The 27,853-nt window shown below is 44.8% G+C and overlaps 1 protein-coding gene across 1 annotated transcript; it reads left to right on the top strand.

Moving 5' to 3' along the window:
- Positions 1 to 2,027: 2,027 nt before the first annotated feature.
- LOC132901373 (zinc finger protein 213-like) lies at positions 2,028 to 6,318 on the top strand. Its single transcript, XM_060943711.1, has 2 exons — positions 2,028 to 2,922; positions 6,258 to 6,318. Exons 1-2 carry the CDS (start codon positions 2,107 to 2,109, stop codon positions 6,258 to 6,260), a joined length of 819 nt encoding a protein of 272 aa, XP_060799694.1. The 5' UTR covers positions 2,028 to 2,106; the 3' UTR covers positions 6,261 to 6,318.
- The last annotated feature ends 21,535 nt before the right edge of the window (positions 6,319 to 27,853 follow it).

Raw genomic sequence — 27,853 nt, 5'->3', positions numbered from 1 at the left:
GTCATTTGGAGACAACAAGCCCACAGAAAAATCGGTCAACAACTTATTTTCGTCTTCTGTAAAGAACCCCTTCCACTTTCCAAGAAGATGCTTTATCATTCGTAATGACCTTACTCCTAATTGGTTAGCCACTGGATTCGCATTTTGAAACAAAGGACCTGCTAAATTGATCAAGTCATTCAGGGTGAGAACTTTAGCCTCACAGAGAACTCCATTGAGGGCAGGAAAAGACTGATCATGTGAGAGGTCTAATATGGAGCCATTGATCAAAGGTTCTTGCAGTAACCAAAAAAGAGATGTAGAGCTCATAGTCCTCCCAATCTTGAAAAGACTCCATACTTTAAAAAGGTTCCGATAAAAAATAGGAAATTTCTTCAAGTTCAAACGTTTAGGGTCCATCCAGAAAAGCGTCTTATCGAGCCCCAGCCCCTCAAAAGTGCGCAGAATGACACAAGTCACAGCTTCCCAGCTGCTCTTCGCAGTCCCACTAAGCAGTCTCTGTATGAACTGTAGACGAAAGGCAGCCGTCCTGCTCTGTAAATGAACCAACCCGTGTCCCCCTTCTTCTCTGGGTAAAAACAAAACACTTTGTGGCACCCAGTGTAGGTTGTCCCAGAAAAAATTAACCAAAACAGATTGAATTTTTGACAGCACAATGACAGGAGGGTCTATACAAGCCAGCCGGTGCCAGAGGGATGAAGCAACCAGGTTGTTTATTATAAGCGTTCTGCCTCTATAAGACAATTTATTAATTAAAAAGTCCCATCTACCAAGACGGCCTTTCACTTTCTCTAAAACACCTTCAAAGTTTTTCAGCATAAAATCATTATTCCCGATAAACACCCCCAGGTATTTAAAACCTTCTCTGCACCAATGTAGATCCTCAGGTAAACTGGGTGGACCATTCTTCCAGTCCCCCATCAACAAAGCCACACTCTTTCCCCAATTTACTCTAGTAGAGGATAGCAATTTAAAATCATTAAGTAATCCCAACATGGCATTCACATCCCTCTGGCTCTTAACAAGAATAGCCACATCGTCAGCATAAGCTGATAAATTAAACTTAAAAGTGCAATTTGGAAGCATTACACCTTCAACCTCATTTCTCAGTTTAATCAAAAGTGGCTCTATCGCCAAGGAATATAACATCCCAGACAAGGGACAGCCTTGTCTAATACCTCTAAACACTTTAAAAGGAGCACACAAGTCACCATTAACCTTTAGTATGCTTTCAATGTCACGATATAAGACTTTTATATATTTAATAAAATCAGACTTAAAACCAAATGCGGCCAAGACATTCCATAAATAGTTATGCTCAATTCTATCAAACGCTTTCTGATTGTCTATTGAGATAAGTCCAAAATCTAAATTTAGACGCATTCCAACATCCATAATATCCCTAATGAACCAAATGTTGTCATAAATCAACCTTCCAGGCACACAGTAAGTCTGGTCAGGATGGATGACCTCTCCTACCACTTTTCTAAGCCTATTGGCCAGAACCTTTGAGAGCACTTTATATTCCACACTGTGGCAGCGGGGGCGTGGTCAAGCACCGGTCTGTGACAGGAGGGCGGAGTTGGGGAAGGTAAGTGGCAGAATCGCTTCACCTGAGTGTCATTAACCTGTGTTTTGTGTGTTCTCCCCAGTAAACCGCCCTATTTAAGGAGGGAGAGCGAGAGCAGAGGGAGAGCCGGACGAGACGCTGTGTGTGTGTGTCTCTCTCACGCTATTGAAACTGTGTTGCAACCCTGGAAAGTGTGGCAATAAAGCCGTAAAACCAACCTGATCTTTGTCCTGCCGTCCTCTGTGCTCCACCCACACGCGATTCACGCTACAGTGGTGCCGAAACCCGGGACCGTGGAGCACCTGTCCTGCAGCCCCATGGAATCCTCCCCGTTCGCGGACTTGGTCCACGCCCTCGCCACGGCCCAGCAGAGCCAGCACCAGGCGCTCGTCACACTCCGGAAGGAGCAGGAGCGCCGCTTCGAAGCCCTGGTACTGGCTCAACAAGAAGATCGTGAGGCGTTCCGGCGCCTTCTCGCGTCGGCGGGGTCCCCCAGCGCCCCGGCCGCGGGCCCATCTCCCATCACCTTGACTAAGATGGGCCCGCAGGACGACCCCGAGGCGTTCATCGCATTATTCGAACAGGTCGCCGAAGCCTCGGGGTGGCCGATGGAACAGCGCGCGGCGCGCCTCCTCCCCCTCCTGACGGGAGAGGCGCAGTTAGCCGCACTACAGCTCCCCGCCGACCACCGGCTGGCCTACGCCGACCTTCGCCGGGCTGTCCTCCAGCGCGTGGGGCGCACGCCGGAGCAGCAGCGCCAGCGCTTCCGCGCGCTGCGAATGGAGGAAGTCGGCAGCCCGTTTGCGTTCGGCCAGCAGCTCCGGGACGCCTGCTGGCGGTGGCTGAGGGCCGAAGATCGCGACGCCGAGGGGATCATCGACCAGGTGGCGCTGGAGCAGTTCATCGCCCGCCTACCCGCCGGAACCGCGGAGTGGGTCCAGTGCCACCGCCCGGCGTCGCTGGATCAGGCCGTAGGACTGGCGGAGGATCATCTGGCGGCTGTCCCGGCGGCAGGACAACGGATGTCTTCTTCTCTCTCTCTTCCCCCTCCTCCCGTGTCCCGTCCTCGCCCCATTCCCCCACCACGGAGGCGGGGGCCGGCCCCACCCCAGCCGGCCCGCCGCACCCGTGGTGCCCTCCCGTTTCTCCCTTCTATGTCTGTCTCTCCCCCCCCTCAGGTGAGTGACCCTCAGTCCACAGCTGCAGAGGGGAGGCCCGGGCCGGTTTGCTGGCGCTGCGGGGAACCGGGCCACCTGCAGCAACAGTGTGCCGCGATGGAGGTGGGGGCGGTGGTGCGGATCCCCGACGCGCCAGAGGCTGCCCTCGATCAGGCCGGAGCATATCGCATACCGGTAAGTGTACAAGGGGCGACCTATCAGGCGTTGGTGGATTCGGGTTGCAACCAGACCTCGATCCGCCAAAGCCTGGTGCAAGACGAGGCATTGGGGGGAGCACAAGGGGTGAAGGTGTTGTGTGTGCACGGGGATGTTCACTGCTACCCGTTGGTGTCGGTCCACATACATTTCAGAGGGGACAAATCTATAGTGAAGGCGGCGGTTAATCCTTGCCTTACCCACTCTTTAATCTTGGGGACTGATTGGCCGGGATTCCGGGGGTTGATGGCACACCTAGTAAAGAGTGGGTCCTGCCGGTTAGCCGGGGGGGGTCCCGGTGTCGTTTTGGCTGGAGCTGCGGTCGCAGGGCCGTCTACGTCATCTCCGCGACAGAGTGAGGGGCCCCCGGCTCCTCCTCTTTCTATTGGGGAATCCCTCGCGGATTTCCCACTGGAACAATCGCGAGACGAAACTCTGCGACACGCGTTTGACCAAGTGAGAGTAATCGATGGTCAAACGCTCCAGCCGAATGCCACCCCGACCTTCCCCTATTTCTCCATCTTAAAAGATAGGTTATACCGAGTGACGCAGGACACTCAGACGAAGGAGCGTGTCACCCAGTTGTTAATTCCAAAGAGCCGTCGGGAATTGGTATTCCAGGCGGCTCACTTTAATCCCATGGCGGGACACCTCGGGCAGGATAAAACACTCGCCCGGATAATGGCCCGATTCTATTGGCCGGGGATTCGCGGCGACGTCCGTAAGTGGTGTACGGCGTGCCGCGAATGCCAGTTAGTAAACCCAGCGGCCATTCCAAAAGCGCCCTTGCGCCCCCTACCATTAATCGAGACCCCGTTTGAACGAATTGGGATGGATCTCGTCGGGCCATTAGATCGGTCAACACGAGGGTACCGCTTTATATTGGTTCTGGTGGACTATGCAACGCGATACCCGGAAGCGGTGCCTCTTCGCAATATCTCCGCACGTAGTATTGCAGAGGCCCTCTTCCACGTCATCTCCCGGGTCGGAATCCCGAAAGAGATTCTGACTGATCAAGGCACCTTGTTTATGTCACGAACACTGGCCGAACTGTATGGGCTATTGGGTATTAAGCCGATCCGCACCAGCGTGTATCACCCACAAACGGACGGTTTAGTCGAACGGTTCAACCGCACCCTCAAGAATATTATCAAAAAATTCGTAAGTGAGGACGCACGTAACTGGGATAAGTGGCTCGAACCCTTGTTGTTTGCAGTGCGAGAGGTCCCCCAAGCCTCCACGGGGTTCTCCCCATTTGAATTACTGTATGGGCGTAAGCCGCGCGGCATCTTAGATGTACTGCGGGAAAATTGGGAGGAGGGACCTTCGCAGAGCAAAAATGAAATTCAATACGTTATGGATCTGCGCGCAAAACTCCACACGCTCACCCACTTAACTCAGGAGAATTTGCGGCAGGCCCAGGAACGGCAAACCCGCCTGTACAACAAGGGCACGCGCCTTAGAGAGTTCACTCCAGGAGATAAGGTACTCGTCCTGTTGCCCACGTCGAGCTCCAAATTAATCGCCAAGTGGCAAGGGCCCTTCGAGGTCACACGGCGAGTCGGGGATGTCGACTATGAGGTTAGGCGAACGGACAGGGAGGGGGCGCTACAGATCTACCACCTCAATCTGCTGAAGCTCTGGAATGAGGAGGTCCCCGTGGCGTTGGTGTCGGTAGTTCCAGAGAAGGCGGAGCTGGGGCCGGAGATCCAAAAAGGGTCATTGACATCTCGCACCTCTCCGGTCCCCTGTGGAGACCACCTCTCCCCGACCCAACTCACGGAGGTCGCCCAGTTGCAGGCCGAGTTTTCGGATGTGTTCTCGCCCCGGCCCGGACGCACCAACCTCATAGAACACCACATAGAGACGCCCCCGGGGGTGGTAGTGCGTAGCCGACCCTATAGATTACCCGAACACAAAAAAAAAGGTGGTTCGGGAAGAACTTCAGGCCATGCTCGAAATGGGCATCGTCGAGGAGTCCCACAGTGACTGGAGCAGCCCGGTGGTCTTGGTTCCTAAGGCCGACGGCTCGGTCCGGTTCTGTGTGGACTATAGAAAAGTCAATGCGGTGTCTAAATTCGACGCGTACCCAATGCCTCGTATTGATGAGCTGCTTGATCGACTAGGCACGGCTCGCTTTTACTCGACACTGGATTTGACGAAGGGATATTGGCAGATCCCCTTGACTCCGTTATCCCGGGAGAAAACGGCCTTTTCCACACCGTTCGGCTTACACCAGTTCGTCACACTTCCGTTTGGGCTGTTTGGGGCGCCCGCTACGTTTCAGCGGCTGATGGACCGGATCCTCCGGCCCCACGCCACCTATGCGGCCGCTTACTTAGACGACATAATCATTTATAGTAATGACTGGCAGCGGCACCTGCAACACCTGAGGGCCGTCCTTAGGTCGCTGAGGCGGGCGGGGCTCACTGCCAACCCGAAGAAGTGTGCGATTGGGCGGGTGGAAGTACGGTATCTGGGCTTCCACTTGGGTAACGGGCAGGTGCGTCCCCAAATTAATAAGACAGCAGCGATTGCGGCCTGCCCGAGACCCAAGACCAAAAAGGGGGTGAGACAGTTCCTGGGGCTGGCTGGCTATTATCGTAGGTTCATACCTAATTATTCGGACGTCACCAGCCCGCTGACTGACCTCACTAAAAAGGGGGCGCCAGATCCGGTCCAGTGGACAGAGCAGTGCCAGCGGGCTTTCTCTGAGGTAAAGGCTGCACTGTGTGGGGGGCCACTTTTGCACTCCCCTGACTTCTCTCTCCCCTTTGTGTTGCAGACGGATGCGTCGGACAGAGGGCTGGGGGCCGTTTTGTCCCAGCAGGTGGGGGGAGAGGACCGCCCAGTGTTGTACATCAGCCGGAAGCTGTCAGTGCATGAGGGGCGCTACAGCACTATCGAGAAGGAGTGCCTGGCCATCAAGTGGGCGGTCCTCGCCCTCCGTTACTACCTGCTGGGGCGCTCTTTCACCCTCTGTTCGGACCACGCGCCCCTCCAGTGGCTCCACCGCATGAAGGATGCCAACGCGCGGATCACCCGTTGGTATCTGGCGCTCCAACCTTTCAACTTCAAGGTGGTCCACAGGCCGGGGGCGCAGATGGTCGTGGCGGACTTCCTCTCCCGTCAAGGGGGGGGGGAGTCGGCTGCGGGCCGGACGGGCGCCCGGCCTGAGTCGGGCGGTGGGGGTATGTGGCAGCGGGGGCGTGGTCAAGCACCGGTCTGTGACAGGAGGGCGGAGTTGGGGAAGGTAAGTGGCAGAATCGCTTCACCTGAGTGTCATTAACCTGTGTTTTGTGTGTTCTCCCCAGTAAACCGCCCTATTTAAGGAGGGAGAGCGAGAGCAGAGGGAGAGCCGGACGAGACGCTGTGTGTGTGTCTCTCTCACGCTATTGAAACTGTGTTGCAACCCTGGAAAGTGTGGCAATAAAGCCGTAAAACCAACCTAATCTTTGTCCTGCCGTCCTCTGTGCTCCACCCACACGCGATTCACGCTACACACACATAGGACAGAGACAGGCCTCCATGACCTTATGTCATTTAGATCCCCTTTTTTTGGCAACAGCGTCACCACAGCTCTTCGGCAACTTTGTGGCAGCCACCCATTGGTTAAACTGTCACTAAGCACCTCCAGCAAATCTGTGCCTACTTCAGGCCAGAAAGCTTTGTAAAATACAACCGGTAGACCATCAATCCCCGGAGCCTTTCCACTCTCCATACTTTGGAGGGCTGTAAACACTTCCTCCAGGGTTATCACCCCTCCGAGGATTGCATTTGCCGAGCTGGACACCTGGGGTAAATTGTTCAAAAAGACATTCTCTGGAGCCTGCTCATAGGAGATCTCACTCTTGTAAAGGTTTTCAAAAAAAGCCCGTGCTCTTTTACGAATGTCAGTGTGAGCATACAGAATAGTGCCATCTTCTGACGACAAAGATTGCATTAGCTTTTTTTGACTGTTTTTCTTTTCCAAATTAAAAAAGAATTTGGTAGGTGCATCCATGAGTTCAATAGACTGAAAACGTGACCTGACCAGAGCTCCTTGAGCCTTAACCCCTAATAACTCGGCCAGTAAGTTCTTTTTAATTTTCAATTTTTCCGTTACATTGCCCGTTGTGTCCCCTTGAAGATTCAAAATCTCAATCTCTAAGGCAGTCATACGATTGGAGATGTCCCTCGTGACATTGAAGCTATACTGTTGGGACAATATTTTTATCTGGACCTTAGCAAAATCCCACCACTGCTGTATTGACCTAAAAACAGGCTTTGTACTCTTACACTGATCCCAAAAAAAATTAAAAACATCCCTTAAATGCTTGTCTTGCAATAAACTGGAATTAAAATGCCAGTAAGCACTCTTTGGTTTAAAAGTACTAATAAATATGTTGCATGTTACCATGCAGTGATCGGAAAACCCAACTGGTACAATGTTACAACTCCTAATGAAATTAGACTGGTGTTTGAACCCATAAAATCTATCTAGCCTTGCCAAGGACAGCATGTTGTTATATGCGTGGACCCATGTATACTGCCTCTGATTTAAATGGAAACTTCTCCAAACATCTACAAGATTGTGAACCTTTACAATTTCAACTAACTTTTTACGAGATGGCATGTGAGGCTCTATATGATTGCGATCTATGCCATTCTCTGTGCAATTAAAATCTCCCCCAACAAGCAAGATGTCTTCACAATCACAAGTTTTTAGAACGTCATCCAGTGTTTGTAGAAAAAGTATGCGCTCTAACGCATCGGTAGGTGCATAAACACAAACAAACAAAGGTTTTACCATCATATTTGGCTCTTATTTTTAAAAGCCTACCTTTAATAATTTCATTAATTTCATAGGAGCATGGAATAAAATTGTAGCTAAAAGAATACCAACACCCCCACTATTTGAGGTGTTATGACTCAAAACTGATACACCCGCAAATTCACTCGCCCAGTCATCACTATTCCTTATATCTGTGTGAGTTTCTTGAACAAACGCAACATCAATCTTCTTTTGTTTAAAAGTTTCAAACACAATAGCTCTCTTATTTCGTTCCCTTGCTCCATTTAAATTCAACGAAGCAATTTGAAATTCACACATAAGGAAATATAAAATATAGAACTTAAGATACATAATGATCATAAAGAAAAATTACAATTGATTTTTAACATCACTATCATTTAACTTGCCCAATATCTTTTTTAAACGGAAGCCCTCTTAATCGGTAAATCCCCCTTCTGACATAAACAGTTTGGTCTTTGCAATAAACTGATCAACATCTGCAAAGTGATCATCAATCCTTACATTCCTTGCATGTTTGGTTTTGGTTAAAAACGCTTTGATATCTTCAACACTATAATTCTGTTGAGAAAAGCCGCTTGTGCGTAGACTGCAGGTAACACTACAGTCAGACGCATAATCGCTCTCACTATCAGGCACATCAACTGTCAGACTCTTCTTCTTTGCTTTGCCTCTAGAGCCTGGATGACCCCTTTTCTTGGACGGCATTTTAAAAACATTTTCAGTTTCTATAGGAGGGTTATGTTCGTTAATAACTTCATTAACGATTTGTTCCACTAGATCTGTGTAACTACCCTCCGAAGCAGCGGGCATTTCAGATTCCGAAACGAGATCCATTGAGTCACCATCTTCTGGTGTCTCAGCCGGAGGGGCTACCTCTCCTTCACCATTCCCATCACCCGCACCTTCACCCTCCTCACCCGTAGGTGCCTCATCATTCTCAGTGTTGGGTGTTTCCTGAGATCTTTCGTCACTGGGGATACCCTCTTTTAAATTCACATTATTCGATCTCACCTTATCTGGACAATTTCGCGCCAGGTGCCCCAGCTGTCCACATCCAAAACATTTCATCGTATTTGTGGTCACATAAATCGTGTAATTAAAATCATCCACCTTAATATTCAGAGAGACTTCAAGTTCTCCCTTGTCTTTCAAAATTATATAAGCAAACCTTCTAAACGAGACAACATGCTTTAAAAGCGGAGATTTGGTTGCCATCGGTATCATTTTTGGGGGAGATACTACTTTTCCGTAACGAGATAAGACCTCTGTAAGCACATCGTTGCTAATAAAGGGGGGCACATTAGAAAGCATTACTTTTCTTGAGGGGCTCGACAAAGGTAAAACGGGGAGAAAGACCTCTTCAACCACTACCCCCGTCTCCACCATTTCGTTTACCAAATCAACAGAAGCAAGGAATAAAACCACTGCCCTGTTCATGCGAGACGCAGACAAAACATTGTCATGACCAATTAAACCTCCCACAGCCAAACTGATCTCCTCCACTGAAAGAGGTGAATCTATTTTAATACCATGCTTCCTCGTTAGAGAGCCAAAACGCTGCTCAGGTGCACTTCGCGCCGCCATACTTCCAAAAGGAAGCAGACGCCTGGCGCGTGCACTTTTAACAAAATTCAAACAATAAACTAACAACCGTATACAAAAAAAAAAAATAGAAAGATAGAAAAAAAGATAGAAAAGGGACAAAAGTTTATGGCACGGCGGCCAAACTTTCAGCACGCACTCACTCACACACGCTCCACTCCACCCACTCGCACCGCACATGCGCAGAAAGAGAGAGAGAGAGAGAGAGAGTGTTATACGGCGAGCCAGCGATTACGTTCAAGGGTGTGTCTACACCAGTGCCCGTCAACCTGCCAGCTGGTGGACTGGACACATTCTGGATACATTTCCTTGGGATACAGATAAGAGTTGATGTTTTTTTTTTCCTTGAGATCTCCAACATCACTTACACACTGCCCAGGTAGTGATTAAAAAGGCCTTGCTTCTTCTACATTTCCTTTATTCAACAATACAAAGTACGTACAAGGAACATCTCTTTTTGTTTTTTTCCTTTGCAAGTGGGACACACGATTGAACAGAACTTAAACATTGAGTTTACTGACTTGAAATTTTTTTTCACACTGACTATGTGGGATATTGTGTGTTATACTGCTTTCTATTTGTGATTCATAATATCTTCTGGGTATTAAATAAATGCTGTAACTATTCTTTTTTCCCTTTTCAAATACTGGTCGTTGCCAATTCTCTTCCTTGAGCCGAACCTAGCTTTGATTTCAAGTGTTATGCTTATTACTCAGGTTAATACATTAGTTATATTCATATACTAACTTAGTAACGTTACACTTGGTATACTTTCTACTACTTCATCCATCTTTTCCTAGAAAAACTCTTTCTCTTCATTCTCACATCCAACCTGTGAGGCATACGCACACAGAACACTGATTACTACTCCTTGAATCTCCAACTTCATGCCTATCACTTCAACCTGGACCCCGACCGATCTGGTATGGTATTTCTCTTTTCAATCCGCGTGTTAGATTTGGCACAGTTTTATGCCAGATGCCCTTCCTGACGCAACCCTCTCCATTTATCCAGGCTTGGGATCGGCACCAAGAGTACACTTATGCACCCCCAGTGGCTGGATCCACTCTCAAAAGGAAAGTGTGAACCAAAAAAAAAGTCAAGTTTATTTATATAGCACTTTTAACAATAGACATTGTTGCAAAGCAGATTTACAAAAAATTAAATACTTTAAACATGAGCTAATTTTATCCCCAATTTATCCCCAATGAGCAAGCCTGTGGCAATGGTGGCAAGGAAAAACTCCCTCAAATGACATGAGGAAGAAACCTCGAGAGGAACCAGACTCAAAAGGGAACCCATCCTCATTTGGGTGATAACAGATAATGTGATTATAAATAACTCACTTCTATAAATGTGTCCTATAGAGTCACAAAGTATAACTGTGAAACCAGGAAGTTCATTATAGTTTTAACATGAAGTCTGTTTTGTTGAAGTTATAAACTGTTCATTGATGGAAACGTGAGTGCAAAACTATTCATGACAGCTGCAGTCCTAAAGTTAGCAAGTCAACTGCAGTCCTCAGACATAAATGTATTATTGTAAATGTCCAGAGCCATCTTCCAAGTGCGATTTTTGACTGTCCATATGGGGCCATCCTCCACAGGAGCAATGTGATGAGACTCCAGCCAGATGTAGGGCACCAGGATGGATCAGGCAGGTCCAAGGAGCAGAAGAGGTCAGCATCTCGGTCTCAGGATCAACATGTAACTCAGAGGGACAGATAGAGAGAGAGAGAGAGAAAACACAGGTTGTTAGGTATGCCCAGTGTCACCTAATGAGTAAGAACAGGATAAATTTTGCACTGAGTGCAAGCAGGGACTCCAGCAATGCTAACTATGACAGCATAACTAAAAGGGAGAGCCAGAAGGTAACACAGACATGAGGGAGCCATGGGATATAAAGCAGCCACTTCACCGTCAACAAACCCGAGTGACCAAGTGAGTGGGGGGGGCGACAGCATCCATAGATCCCAATTTATCAAAACACTCTATGCCTGAGGACCCTCCAGATCTACTCATTTACCTAATAAATCTATTAACAAAAGGCTTGGCTAAACAGATATGTTTTCAGACTACATTTAAACACTGAGACCATGTCTGAGTCCCGAACACTACTTGGGAGGCTGTTCCATAGCTGTGGGGTTCCATAACTGTGCATTCCACAGCCTAACAGGGTCAATACAGTTGACATATCCATCATATACAGGCTGTAGTTTTGTGGCAAAAACACATGTAATGTGTTTCACAAGAAATTCTTGTGAACAGTATTAAGTGCACACTGTCACCTACAGAGCTGAATTGCATTGCTGTCTTTCTTCTGATTTAGAGAACCATCTAAATTTTTGTATATTTTTACTTTTGCAAACTTTTTATTTAGAAATTTGCTGATTTCATTAAAAAAAAGCACACAAAATGTTTCCAAAAGGTTCAGATGCCAACTGGTAGGCACATACAGACTTTTATTTAATTATTATTTGCAAAATGTGCTTTCGAATCAGATTTAATTTAATTAAATATAGTTTGACAAACAAGACAATTAAATAAAGGTCAGTAAGGAAGTATGAAATAATAATATTGCAAGTTGTGAATACAACCCTGTTTCCAGAAAAGTTGGGATGCTGTGTAAAATGTAAATAAAACAGAATGCTATAATTTGGAAACCCTATATTTTATTGAAAATAGTACAAAGACAACATAGCAATGTTGAAACTGAGAAATCATATTGCTGATTTTGGGTGGAATGGTGGTGTAGTGGTCAGCACTATGACCTCACAGCAAGAAGGTTCTGATTCAAGCCCTGTGGCCAACTGGGGCCTTTCTGTGTGGAGTTTGCATGTTCTCCTCATGCCTGTGTGGGTTTCCTCCCACAGTCCAAAGACTTCTAGGTTAATTCAATTGACTACTCTATGCCGCTTTTCCACTACAAACGCGGCTGAGCCGTGCCGTGCCGAGTCGAGCTGAGTCGGGCTGAGCGGGGCTGTTGGAGTTGCATTTCGACTACAACCGCGCTGAACCGTGCTGGCTGGAAGTGGGTGGACACATTGGGTGGAGTTAGCGAAAGTGGGTGGACGTCACGTGATGTCGTTAAGCAGCGCAAACAGTGACATCAGTGACAGTGGCGGAACAAGTCAGAGCCGGGCCGGGGGCGGGGCAAATGACCGGGCCCTTTATTAAAGCTTATCATAACATCATTTTAGGCGACAAAATGTCCGCAACTGCGGTGTTTACCAATTTCAACACTACCGGGTGCAACTATGTTATTTAGTACATCAAGTCCTTCAAACGAACATGTAACTCAGAAACAAAAAACATTAGGATACTGTACATGGATCATAATAAAACATCAATAGCCTATACTGCGCACATTATTTGAAGGGCATACGAATGAGCGCTCAGAGGTTGCAACGGTGACAGGAAGAGTCAGAAATAAAAGGAGGGCGGTGCAAACCTCACTGAATGCACTGTGTTTACCAATTTCAACACTACGGGGTGCAACTATGTTATTTTGTACATTAAGTCCTTCAAACGAACATGTAACTCAGAAACAAAAAAACATTAGGCGACATACTGTACATGGCTCATAATAAAACATCAGTAGCCTACTGCGCGCATTATTTGAAGGGCATACGACGAGCCTTGCGCTCCGCGAACTCGTCCACGATGCTCTGTATGTCACTGATTCAGTGAGCTTTTCAGCGTTAGTCTCACGACCCGAATAGTAAACAATAAACATGGAGGACATGGTGTCGTTAGTGTTGCTGGTCTTGGTGCTGTGGCTTGTTGTCACCGACAACGCCAACAGATACTGGCAAGAGCGTATAGATGAGGCGAGGCACATAAGGCTTCAGAAATTCTCGTAATTCGTAATTATTATTCTTCCGGGTTTGCGGTGTTTACAGATCCCAGCGCGCTCGCGGGGCGTGTGAGGACACTCCTCCTCACCAATCAGTGCACAGGGGAGTGTCTGCTCACGCCCCCAACCTCACTCGGCACGGCTTGGCTCGCTTCAGCCCCACTCCAAAATGGTGCGAGTTTTAGGGGCTAAGTAGGGCTGAAACGAGCTGAGTCGTGCTGGTTTTTGGTAGTCGAAACGCGAGCCGTGTCGGGCTGAAGTGAGCTGAAGCGAGCTGAAGTGAGCTGAAAAAGGGTAGTGGAAAAGGGCCATAAATTTCCCTTCAGTGTGTATGTGAGTGTGAATGGCTGACTGTCTCTCTGTGTGGACCCTGCAATGGATTGGCAACCCATCCAGGGTGTATCCTACATCTCACCTGATGTCAGCTAGGATTGGCTCCAGCTTACCTGTGACCTGCAATGGATAAGTGGTGTAGAAAATGAATGAATGATGAATATGCTCATTTTGAATTTAGTAGCAGCAAAGTGTTTCAAAAAAATTGGGATGGGGCAACAAAAGACTACAAAAGTTGTGCAATGTTAAAACACTTATTAGCTTAATTGGCAACAGGTCAGTAATATGGTTGGGTATAAAAAGAGCATCCCAAAGAGGTGGAGTCTCCCAGAAGTAAAGATGGGGAGGGGTTCACCACTCTATGAAAGGCTGCATGGGCAAACAGTGCAACAAATTAAGAATAACGTTCCTCAATGTAAAATTGCAAATAATTTGGGGATCACATCATCAATGGTACATAATATCATTAAAAGATTCAGAGAATCTGGAGAAATGTCTGTATGCAAGAGACAAGTCTGAAAACTGATATTGGATGCCTGTGACCTTTGGGCCCTCAGGTGACACTGCATTAAAAACAGACACAATTGTGTAATCACTGTATGGGCTCAGGAACACTTCCAAAATCCATTGTCTGTGAACACAGTTCATCACTGAATCCACAAATGCAAGCTAAATCATATATAAACAATATCCAGAAACACCGCCACCTTCTCTGGGCCTGAGCTCATTTATGATTGACTGAGGCCTTAGTATCTATCTATCTATCTATCTATCTATCTATCTATCTATCTATCCACACACACACAGCGTAAATGAGAACACCCCCTTTGAAAAGTAACATTTTAAACAGTATCTCAATAAACACAAACAATTTCCAAAATGTTGACAAGACAAAGTTTAATATAACATCTGTTTAACTTATAATGGGAAAGTAAGGTTAATAATATAACTTAGATTACACATTTTTCAGTTTTACTCAAATTAGGGTGGTGCAAAAATGAGTACACCCCACAACAAAAACTACTACATCTAGTACTTTGTATGGCCTCCATGATTTTTAATGACAGCACCAAGTCTTCTAGGCATGGAATGAACAAGTTGGTGACATTTTGCAACATCAATCTTTTTCCATTCTTCAACAATGACCTCTTTTAGTAACTGGATGCTGGATGGAGAGCGATGCTCAACTTGTCTCTTCAGAATTCCCCAAAGAAAATAATTTCTTTACACCACAAAGGTGAAGGCTACAAGAAAATCAGCAAAGCTTTACTTATCAGTCAGAATACTGTAGCAAAAGTGGTACAAAAATTTAAGAAAGATGGAACTGCAACCATCTCACAGAGACGTCCAGGTCATCCACGGAAGCTAACACCTCGACGGGAGTGTCTTCTGATGAGAAGGGTTGAAGAAAATCGGCATGCAAGTTCACTGCAGTTATCTAAAGAAGTAGAAAGCCAAACTGGGGTGACTATTTCCCGTGACACAATACGGCGTACACTGCAGAGGAATGGCATGCATGGACGCTGTCCACAAAAGAAGCCTCTCCTAAAGCCCAGGCACAAAAAGCCCGCCTAGAGTTTGCCAGGGCCCATGCTGACAAAGATGAAGACTACTGGGACTCTATACTCTGGAGTGATGAGACCACGATAAATGTTTTTGGAACTGATGGCTTCAAAACTGTATGGCGTCGCAAAGGTGAGGAATACAAAGAAAAATGCATGGTGCCTACAGTGAAACATGGTGGTGGCAGTGTCCTTATGTGGGGCTGCATGAGTGCTGCTGGTGTCGGGGAGCTGCATTTCATTGATGGCATCATGAATTCACAGACATATTGCTCTATACTGAAAGAGAAGGGCACTCTGTGCCCTTGGTCGTTGTGCACTTTTCCAACATGACTAAACACACATCTGTTGGATTTCTGAAGAAGAACAGGGTGAAAGTGATTCAGTGGCCAAGTATGTCTCCTGATCTGAACCCAATCAAACACCTATGGGGAATTCTGAAGAGACAAGTTGAGCATCACTCTCCATCCAGCATCCAGTCACTAAAAGAGGTCATTGTTGAAGAATGGAAAAAGATTGATGTTGCAAAATGTCGCCAACTTGTTCATTCCATGCCTAGAAGACTTGGTGCTGTCATTAAAAATCATGGAGGACATACAAAGTACTAGATGTAGTAGATTTTGTTGTGGGTGTACTCATTTTTGCACCACCCTAATTTGAGTAAAACTGAAAAAAACAGTGAACAGTGAGGACTCGTGCAGCCCCACATAAGGACACTGCCACCACCATGTTTCACTGTAGGCACCGTGCATTTTTCTTTGTATTCCTCACCTTTGCGACGCCATACAGTTTTGAAGCCATTATAAGATAAACAGATGTTATATTAAACTTTGTCTTCTCAACATTTTGGAAATTGTGTTCATTGAGATATTGTTTAAAATGTTACTTATCAAAGGGGATGTACTCATTTACGCTGAGCACTGTATATATGAGAGAGAGAGTCAAAAGTTTGGACACACTTTACAATTCAATGGTTTTTCTTTATTTTTGATAATTAAAAAAAGACACTTCATGTCTTGAGCCATTGTCAAATAGGGCTATTAACTTGTTTTTATTATTTACTCTTTACTGTTTGATTGTTTGATGGTCTCAGATGCATTAAGAAGGCAATAAATTCCACCAGCTGTGCATTATTCATCTCATCTCATTATCTCTAGCCGCTTTATCCTTCTACAGGGTCGCAGGCAAGCTGGAGCCTATCCCAGCTGACTACGGGCGAAAGGCGGGGTACACCCTGGACAAGTCGCCAGGTCATCACAGGGCTGACACATAGACACAGACAACCATTCACACTCACATTCACACCTACGGTCAATTTAGAGTCACCAGTTAACCTAACCTGCATGTCTTTGGACTGTGGGGGAAACCGGAGCACCCGGAGGAAACCCACGCGGACACGGGGAGAACATGCAAACTCCACACAGAAAGGCCCTCGCCGGCCCCGGGGCTCGAACCCAGGACCTTCTTGCTGTGAGGCGACAGTGCTAACCACTACACCACCGTGCCGCCGCTGTGCATTATTATTTATAATATATATATATATATATATATATATATATATATATATATATATATATATATATATATATATATATATATATATATATATACACACACACTCTCAAATGTATGTACAAACTAGTTTTAACCTAAGTCAGATTGTCTTAAATAGTGAGATTCCTGAATGGTTGTGCAGTGTACAGAATGCAGCAAGCAATATACATAGGGCAAAGTACATAATATAATATATTATTTATATATAATTTATGTACTAGGTTTGCTATAACATTCTTTCACCACACTCATCTTTGTGACATGGTGTTGGATGTCACAGATGCACAGCCAGTATTCAAAATAAAGGAGCTCGTCATGTCAATCAAATAATTTCATATTGTCCCATTAATTTTCTGCATTGTTGATTTTCATTTGTGTAACAATTCCTTGAGGTGGGGCAATGAGGAACTGGCGACAGGCGCTACAATTCAAGGTGCACTTTTATTTTTAGCATTCACTTTTCAGTGACATCTAACACATCACACACGTTGGAAGAACACAGCTCTCTCTCTCTCTCTCTCTCTCTCTCTCATTACTGGTTATCTGAAAGACACACAGATACACGTTGATAGACAGCCAGTAATTAGGCACAGATGTAACTCATCACATGTTACCTGCTGGTTCAACCCGAGAGTATATGATTTAGCTTATTGTTTTCTCTATGTGTTTCTTTAGTTCTACGGTGTTTACGATGTCTACACGACGGTGTTGGTGTGTTTGTGCGTAATAAACATCAGTAAAACGGAACTTGACTTTGCCTGTTGACTGGGGACGGCATAATGAGGGCCAGACCTAAAACCACCAGCGCGGGAACCGGGGCAGCACCCCCTGGTGGTGGACCCTCAAAACTGACATGAACATAAAACAAAACTTACGTGAAAATATATTTGTTTATTTATTTGTTTTCATTTGGCTCTGCTGATTTTATATGTCATGTTTTAGATGTAGGATGATGAGGGCTGCATTTTAGTTATTTAAAAAAGGATTTAATTAAAACTTATAACTTAATATGTAGCCTAGTGGACCATCAGAATTTTTTTTTGTCGTGACGTCGACGTTCAGCTTTTCAGCGCGCGAAATTACAACAGGAAGCGAGTACGAGTCGACCGTCTGTAGAGAAATACAATGTTAGCACATTTCCAGCTTGGTATCTGCGTTGGGTGTGTTAAACCGTGTGGATTTAAGTGGAATAATTGCGAGAAGTCATATGATCAAGACAGCGTTTTAAGGTAAGGCCATTTGGTTATTAATTTTGCCCGCTGTGTCGTGTTCACTTGAGCCTATTTGGTATGCCTTGAACAAGTGCAGGTGTTGCTAGCATCGTGCTTTGAAGTTGACTCAGATGTAACTACAGTCTTAAAAAATGTTCGTTTAAAACGGTGTGTCCATGCTCATCATGTTTTACTTTTACTTTTCTTAATGGAGAGTGTGAAATACCGCTGCATCACTTTTATGAATGATTTTTTGCAATAGAACACTAAGTTAGTGTCACTAACCCATAGTAGTAGGATGAGTGGGTTCATGGATTTCGGTCTGTTGATTGAGAGAACCATGGTGTTTGTGTTGTTCCAGCGAGAGTGTTGTTCTGTTTCATGTGTGTGTGTGTGTGTGTGTGTGTGTGTGTGTGTGCGACTAACTACTGTATTTGAAATGCACACTCGCTTGACTGGATCTGGGTATGTAAGGCTGTAATCGGGTGGAATCCGCGTCTCCTTCAGTTTATCTAGAGCAGATTTAAAACCTGCGACTGTTAAACCACAGCTGTGCGCTTCTGCTTCTAAAATAACCTGTCCTTCGTAATCGTGTTAACTGAGAATTGTCATTGACAGACAGGCTTCAGAGTCTTCCGTCATCACTCAAAAAAAAAAAAAAAGTCGTTTTTACGGATTAGGCCTATAAGTAGTAGGCAGTTTAACGAAATATTGCAATTGCAAGCTTAAAAGGATTTCGGACGCCTGATTGGTTAAAATGCAGGAAATTGCATCTAAGAAATACAAAATTTTCTGGGGGAGGACCCCCAGACCCCCCTTCAAAAAAATGTCCCAGGTCACATCACAGCACCCCCTGCCGACAATGTCTTCCCGCGCCGCTGCCTAAAACTGTAACACCCATCCCAGTGTGCCCTATATGTCACATTATGTGAATACGATACAGTTAATTGTGAGTGTATAATTCAGCATAGTCAAATGAAAATAGTGGAATGGCACTAAGGATGATTTATCCAACCTGACATTTTAAATGGTGTGTTCTACTGTAACCATAATATAAAGTTGGCTGTTGTTTAGGCCATCTAAATGTTCAGAAACAGCCCTGAAAGTCTGGTCAAAAACATTACTGTATATTACTGGTACGGAATATACTGTGCATTCCATATTAGTACTTTTGCAAGGTTACTGTTAGCGTGAACTGAAAAGCTTTGCTGTAAATAACTCACCAATAATATTGGTGACATTGTAATTCATTGACAGTACATGTTTTTGTAACCCATGTCTCCAGGTAAGTGTACTGATAAGGCCAAAAAAAAAATGTGTGTGTTTCCGGTTACCCGACCGACCCTAATCCGTACCGCCCGACCCTAAACTTTTTTTTTTGTTTTTTTCCCAGTCGCGACTTTTACATATAACCCAACCACGTGAACCGGAAGTTTTTGTCACTCACTAGGAAAATCAGGGCTTTCCACAAGCACCGGCTGCCGGCCATACAGCTGACTACACAATTAAGTCCAGCCGGCTACTTTAATGACTATTATTTTTGTAGCCCACAGGCTCTAAATATTAATTTTCGATTTTAATAAAATTAAATGTTTATCTAACGGACTGACAATAATGTCAAACTGAACCGCACTCATTTAAGTTGTGATTCGCGCTGTTTGTACCGATAATAACCACAAATTCCCCGCTGACTTTGTTGATCAAGGGAGAGTAACTCATCCGCGGCCCTGACATGCGGTGTGTGCGCGTGCACTCGGTGGAGGCAGTAGTGTGTCGGGGCCGTCGGAGGGAACAGAAGCAGAGATAACGCTTATTTTGTCTTTCACCTAAAGACATGATTCAAACTTTAAAACGGAGACAAAATTCTCCTGTGTGGATCTGGCATTCAACTTTTTTGCTAGGTTCTATACTTTTGGATCAGTCACAGATCACCATGATCAAATCTGGAGAAATTCAGGCTTTATAATGGGTGTCTATGGCGTTACACACCAGTGGCGCTCAGGAGTTTAGAGTGTAGGCCGCTTGAAAAAAAAGCTCTAACTTTCTCATTTAAACTGTTTTCTCAGCCACAATTTTCACTCTACACACACAATTTTCTCAAAAGTTGTAGTCACACATTGTGTGAATCAAGACAAGTGTCTACCTGAGCGATAGGATTTACAGTTTTTGAATGAGAAGCCTGAAAGTGAGGGGAGGACAGCCGCGCTCTCCCATAGACTCACATTATAAACGTGGCAGCACTTTTACTGCAAAATCAGAAAAGTCACTTGTTTTTAACTCGCTCTAGTGTCCATGTTTTTTACACTAGGGACAAAAAAAATTACATTAATGTGTTCTACATCGCCACGCCCAATGCGGCGTGGCGATGTAGCTTACAGCAGGTTATGGTCGCTGAACTGCTGGCTGTCCAGGTGGTGCTCTGAAAACAGTGTGGGCTTTATAGATAATTGGGCTAATTTTGAGGGCACTGCTGGCCTGTTAGGGCGGGACGGTATCCATCCCACTTGGGAAGGTGCTGCTCTCATTTCCTGCAGCATAGGTCATAGTCTCAGAACAGGCCTAGTTAATTTCTGACAATCCGGAGCCAAGGCCAGGGAGCAGACGAACAGGCTAAACCGACTGTCTGCTAGCTGCACAGAGTCGTCACTCAAGGCCCACTACATCGAGACTGTGTCTGTTCCCCGAGCTCAACAAAAAGGTAGAAATTTTCAGAGAGTTTGTTCCAGTAAACTAATCAATATAAAATTAGATCAGACTGACTGTACAGCTGCTGCCAGCACCTTTGATCTAAAGGTGGGGCTATTAAATATTAGATCTCTTACATCTAAAGCGCTAATGGTTAATGAACTCATTACTGATCAGGAGTTTAATGTACTGTGTTTAACAGAAACATGGATTAAGCCAAATGAATATATAGCATTAAATGAAGCGAGTCCTCCTGGATACAGTTATATACACCAGCCTCGTCTAACTGGCAGAGGAGGAGGCGTCGCGGTTATTTATAACAATTATCTAGGTGTAACACACAAACCTGGTTATAAATTTAATACATTTGAAGTTCTTCATACTCATATAATGTATGTAGCCTCGAAAAATAAGTCTACCCAGTTAATTCCATTGCTTATTATTTACAGGCCCCCGGGGACATATTCTGAGTTTCTTTCTGAATTTGCAGATTTTATCTCAGATTTGGTTATTTCCTTAGACAAAGCTTTAGTTGTCGGAGATTTTAATATTCACTTCGATAACCCAGAAGACCCTTTAAAAACAGTGTTTGTGTCCATCTTAGATTCAGTCGGGATTAAGCAGAATGTCATAGGACCGACCCATAATGGTGGTCACACCCTTGATCTAATACTAACATTCAGATTAAACGTAGACAATATAGTCATACTTCCACAGTCTGAAGTTATCTCAGATCGTCTCATCTCATTCAAAATATGTCTGAGTAATAATATATGCACCTCACCACGCTACTGTATTAAACGTACTTTCACGTCAACTACTGCACAGAGCTTTATAAATGATCTCCCAGAGCTGTCAACTTTGATTGGGTCACTGTCAGCCCCTGCAGAACTTGATCAGGCAACTGAATGCTTAGAGTCAACATTCCGCCATACTTTAGATCATGTAGCTCCTCTAAAAAGGAAAATGGTCAGAGACAAAAAATTAGCACCCTGGTATAATGATGACACTCGCACATTAAAACAGACCACTCGAAAATTGGAACGTAAATGGCGTCAAACAAAATTGGTAGTGTTCAAATTGGCGTGGAAGGAGAGCTTCCTGAATTATAGAAAAGCTCTTAGTGCTGCGAGATCAACATATTTCTCCTCCCTAATAGAAGATAACAAAAATAATCCTAGATTCCTATTTAATACTGTAGCAAAATTAACCAGGAATAAGTCCACTATCAACACATGCACACCTGCAGTATGTAGTAGCAACGACTTCATGAATACAAAATTGAGAATATCCGACAAAAAATTCAAACTACTAATTTAAGGTTAGACAATGAAAGTGACCTTGTAGTTAACAATATAACTGTATCAGATCATCAGTTAGAATGTTTTACTCCCCTAAAAGAAACTGAATTACTTTCATTAATCTCTACATCAAAAGCCTCAACTTGCGTACTAGATCCCTTACCGACACATCTATTCAAACAGATAATGCCTGGAGTAATTGAACCGCTTCTAAAAATAATAAATTCTTCTCTTATGATTGGCTATGTACCCAAATCCTTTAAACTAGCAGTTATCAAACCCCTGATTAAAAAACCTGACCTTGATCCCTGTCAGCTGTCCAATTATCGGCCAATATCAAACCTCCCCTTTATCTCCAAGATCCTTGAAAAAGCTGTGGCACAGCAGTTATGCTCATATTTACATAGGAATAACATCCATGAAATGTATCAGTCAGGATTTAGACCTCATCATAGCACAGAGACAGCACTGGTTAAAGTAGTAAACGACCTACTGTTGGCGTCTGATCAGGGCTGTGTCTCGCTACTTGTGTTGCTTGACCTTAGTGCAGAATTTGATACCATTGATCATTCCATTCTTCTGGATAGACTCGAAAATGTTGTGGGAGTTAAGGGAATGGCCCTCTCCTGGCTCAGGTCTTATCTAACTGATCGTTATCAGTATGTCGATATAAATGGTGATATTTCTAGACGTACCGAGGTAAAGTTTGGTGTTCCACAAGGTTCTGTCTTGGGTCCACTGCTTTTTTCTCTATATATGTTACCTCTGGGCGATATTATTCGTAAACATTGTATTAGTTTCCACTGTTATGCTGATGACACACAGTTGTATGTCTCTGCAAAACCTGATGAGAGACACCAGCTTAATAAAATTGAGGAATGTGTTAAGGACATTAGACACTGGATGCTTATAAATTTCCTTCTGCTTAACTCTGACAAGACTGAAGTACTTGTGCTAGGACCACATACAGCTAGAAGTAAGTTTTCTGATTACACAGTAACGCTGGATGGCCTTTCTGTTTCTTCACGTGCAGCAGTAAAAGACCTCGGAGTGATTATTGACCCCAGTCTTTCATTCGAAACTCACATTGATAACATCACCCGGATAGCTCAAAATGCCGCAGCAAGAGTCCTTACTAGAACTAGAAAATATGACCACATCACGCCTGTCTTATCCACACTGCATTGGCTCCCAATCAAATTTCGTATTGATTATAAAATACTACTATTGACCTTTAAAGCACTAAATGGTCTCGCACCACAGTACCTGAGTGAACTTCTGCTCCTCTATGACCCGCCACGCCTACTTAGATCAAAAGGTGCAGGCTATCTGCTGGTACCTCGTATAGTGAAGGCTACATCAGGGGGCAGAGCCTTTTCTTACAAAGCCCCACTGTTATGGAACAGCCTTCCAAGTAATGTTCGGGAATCAGACACAGTCTCAGCATTTAAGTCTAGGCTGAAAACATATCTGTTTAGTCAAGCCTTTTGTTAATAGTGTTTATGAGGTAAAGGAGTAGATCTGGAGGGTCCTCAGACATAGAGTGTTTTGGTAAACTGGGATGTATGGATGCTGTCAGTCCCCACTCGCTTGCTCACTCGAGTTTGTTGACGGTGTAGTGGCTGGCTGCTTTATGTCCCGGGGCTCCCTCATGCCTGTGTTACCTTCTGGCTCTCTCCTTTTAGTTATGCTGTCATAGTTAGTTGCCGGAGTCCCTGCTTGTACTCGGTTCAATATGTATACTGTTCCTACTTATTCAGGTGACATTGGGCATACCTAACCACCTGTGTTTTCTTTCTCTCCCCCCCACCCCAAATTTGTCCCTCTGAGTTACATGGAGTCAACAGGAAATCTTTTGGTGGAGACGGTGGGGACCTCGACTGGCTATCGTAGCCTGCAGGGAATCGGCCGTCAGACATTCTGTCGCATGTCCCAGACCCGGTGAAATGTAACTGAATTGTCTTGGCCAGGCCTAAGGGTCCCATCTGCATCTCATCATTGCTGAGGAGTGTGCTCCCATCACCCAATCAAGCATCCAGCCAGAGCAGGTCATGATATATTTTTTACCATATTAACATGCCATTGTGTGTTATGCCTGATGTAAAGACTCTCGTCTCTGCGAGCCTACCACACAGATTTAATACTTGTCATTTTTAGGGCATACCTAACAACGTGTTTTCTTTCTCTCTCTCTCTCCCCCCCCCCCCCCCATCTGTCCCTCTGAGTTACATGTTGATCCTGGGATTGAGATGCTGGCCTCTTCTGCCCCTCGGACCTGCTTGATCCATCCTGGTGCCCTGTGTCTGGTCGGAGTTTTATCGCCCCACTCCTGTGAAGGACGGCCCCATGAGGACAGTTGAGGGTTATACCTGTTAAAACTGTTAATATTATAGTCAGGCTGTCTGTTGTTGCCCAAATGAGGATGGGTTCCCTTTTGAGTCTGGTTCCTCTCGAGGTTTCTTCCTCATGTCGTCTGAGGGAGTTTTTCCTTGCCACCGTCGCCACAGGCTTGCTCATTGGGGATAGATTAGGGATAAAATTAGCTCATGTTTTAAGTCGTTCAAATTCTGTAAAGCTGCTTTGCGACAATGTTTATTGTTAAAAGCGCTGTACAAATAAACTTGATTTGATTTGATTAATGTGTTCATGGGAGCCTTGTAGCACTCAATGTGAAAGAATTTTGTGAATAGCTCCTTTCGTTTCCGTGTAAATCAGCATTGTTCGAGGAGAGGGAACTCTGAGAAAAAGCGCTCTTCGCTTGTTATATTGTGTCTCCCTGCACCGTTACCAAGGCGACGAGCTCCACTCAGGGAGCAGAGAGGGGCGGGGCTGCTCTCTCTCTCTCTCATGGTGTATTGAGCTGTTATATTTACAGAAAAATTCATGTTAAAAGGTGTCTCATGCTGCATCAGATTCATCAGAAGGTGGTAACTCAGGTGACCTGCAAAGAAATTCATTATATTTTGTGAAATTATTCCTGTCTAAATATAGGTTATGGCAGCCATCTTGAAAAAAAATTTAAAAAAAAAATGCCTGCATACCGACCCTAGTTTTGAAATCTACGTAACCGGAAACACACATTTTTTTTTTTTTTGGCCTAACTGATTTAATTAGCTATGAATTAAAGCTGGGCTAACATCAGCAAACTCTAGGTACGACTACGGAGCCTAAAATAATAAGAGGTCAGCAGAGAACAGACAACGCAGAGCAGGTAAATTTGAAAAATGTATTATACAAAATTATAGACAGTTATTCACATTCCCTATCTATCTAAGCCGGCTTCCTGAGTGCACAGGCGCACATTAAAGGGCCCAAAAATAAATAACTTCAAAATAAAATGTCTTTTGTGAGATTCTTCTTGGACTTAAAGGAAATAAAGTTGGTTCATTGTCTCTAGTTCTTGGTGTGTGTGTGTTTCTTGAAGTATGTATGTTCTTCTACTACCCGGGTAGGTTTACGTGTGCTCTTATCAGGGATCCCAGCAGTAATTGAAAAAAATAGAGGAATGTAAGAAACTATCACCGGGCGGCACGGTAGTGTAGGCTAGTGGTTAGCGCTGTCGCCTCACAGCAAGAAGGTCCGGGTTCGAGCCCCGTGGCCGGCAAAGGCCTTTCTGTGCGGAGTTTGCATGTTCTCCCCGTGTCCACGTGGGTTTCCTCCGGGTGCTCCGGTTTCCCCCACAGTCCAAAGACATGCAGGTTAGGTTAACTGGTGACTCTAAATTGACCGTAGGTGTGAATGTGAGTGTGAATGGTTGTCTGTGTCTATGTGTCAGCCCTGTGATGACCTGGCGACTTGTCCAGGGTGTACCCCGCCTTTCGCCCGTAGTCAGCTGGGATAGGCTCCAGCTTGCCTGCGACCCTGTAGAAGGATAAAGCGGCTAGAGATGATGAGATGAGAAACTATCAGCAGGGGTCAAGGGGGCTGCCTGAAGCTGTTGAGATTTTAACATTTAAAGATGCTATAGAACACATTTTTTACATAGATTTAACATAGAAAAGCAACAGAATTTAACCATAATGTCTATCTATTTGATGCCATATTTTGTAATCAATGACAAAGTGGCAAAAAAAAATTATAAAAATTAGACGAAAATCTAGCTTTGAAGAATATACTTGCCTAAATATTCCACTGATTTTGTTATAATAATAGTATCCATAGTTCATCTCATTTGTTTATTTTTTTTTGTTTCAAGTTAATGTCAAAACTAGTCTAATATAAGCCACATTCATTTTTCAAAAATCATGAATATGAGCAGAAATCAATGATTCAGTAATATTAGATATATACATATGTACAGCAAATACTGGAGATATTTGATTTAAACCTCTCTTTTTGAAAGGTTTCACTGCAAAGGAATTTAATGCTCTTTTCTGGGGTGCATTCTGTCTTTCCTCCAGTTTTCTCTGCTTTTGTTTCTCTGATCTTTCCTTCTGCTTTTCTGATGTTCCTGCAGTGCTCTGAATTAAGTTCAACGCATTAGAAACAAAAGCACGAACGGAGTTAAAACATGTTTTCTAGCAAATGGGCGCAGCCATGTTGTTTTCTTGTTCTATCGTGTACAGTCTCGCGGTCAGTGTTGCCAGATACTCCTGACATTTTCCAGCCCAAAATATGTTCAAAACCCGCCAAAATGCACTTGAAACCCCCCAACTGGGCGGAGAACTGCGCAAACTGGCAAACACTGCTCGCGGTATTTACATCAATTTAACTTCCGAGTGTTCCCGAATGTCAACGAGAACAAACGAAGCCGATGAAAACATCGCTAAACAAGCAAACCAAATCAGAACGTATTCTGCTGGTCATATTTTTAATGGATATACAAGAGATTTAAAAAAAAAAAAAAAAACTTTCGCTAGAAAATAGCGGAATTCCGCTAAATAGCGGACGTCTGGGATCCCTGTCTTATCTGTATCTCAAATAATAGAGAGTGATAATGATGGTTCCAAAGACGCCATGGCTGGCCACACCAGGCTCTTGGTCCATTCACTGTCGACTTCTGCGGTTGGCTCGCCACTGACCGCCAGGGTCAGGTTCAAATGATCTCTCTCTCATCAAAAAAACAAAAAAATCTATGCATACAGTACAGAATGCATTAGTTATTATTGTCATTTCAGTTTAAATCCAATCAATTAATCCCCATTCAAATGTCAAATCAAGTATAACCAATTGTAAAGGATATAAATACTTTTCTCTCCTCCTGTGTAAAGTCCACAAGCGGAGCCCATCTGATCTGCTTTAATATCAACAGATCTTCATTTAAGGTACGTGAATCTTTTCATCATGGCACACCTTCAGCCTGTTCAGTGTGCTGAGTGCAGGATGTTTAGTCATTCTTCCTCCGTCACTAGCGATAGCTCTATTAGCTTTACTTGTGATAAGTGCAGATTAGTTGGCTCTCTGACGGAGAAGATTTCAGTGCTAGAAGCGCGTGTCCAGGCTTTAGAGCAGGTTAGTGAGCGTGAGAACAGTGTAGTTTCTGTTAGGGAAAGTCTGGACGCCCTAGGTGGAGTTAGCAATCCCCCAACTCCGGCATTAGAGCCCTTACAGCGGGGCGAATGGGTGACGGCTCGGCGGCATAAGCGTAGAGCCAAAGCTACCGCTGAGGCTCGCCCACGGGAGCACCACTCCTCTCCGCGTCACGTGTCGAACAGGTTTGCTCTCCTTAGTGATGCACCCACTGAGAAACCTGAAAGAGCTCTGGTTATAGGGGACTCTATCATACGGCACGTGAAATTAGCTCAGCCTTTAGGGGCACCAGCAGCTTTAGTCAGGTGTATACCGGGAGCCAGGGCACCGGACATAGCAGGTAATCTTAGGGTCCTAGGCAAGCACAGGTTCTCAAAGATAGTTATCCATGCAGGAGCTAATGATATACGCCTTCGTCAGTCTGAGGTTACTAAGAGTAACTTTGTAGAGGTGTTTAAATTGGTGAAGGGGATGTCCGATGCTGTAGTATGCTCTGGCCCCATCCCAATGCGGCGTGGCGATGTAGCTTACAGCAGGTTATGG

Source organism: Neoarius graeffei, chromosome 17, assembly GCF_027579695.1.
Source record: "Neoarius graeffei isolate fNeoGra1 chromosome 17, fNeoGra1.pri, whole genome shotgun sequence".
Lineage (NCBI taxonomy): Eukaryota > Metazoa > Chordata > Actinopteri > Siluriformes > Ariidae > Neoarius > Neoarius graeffei.
Note: the sequence above shows the minus strand (reverse complement) of the source record. Positions and strands in the feature narration are given on the sequence as shown.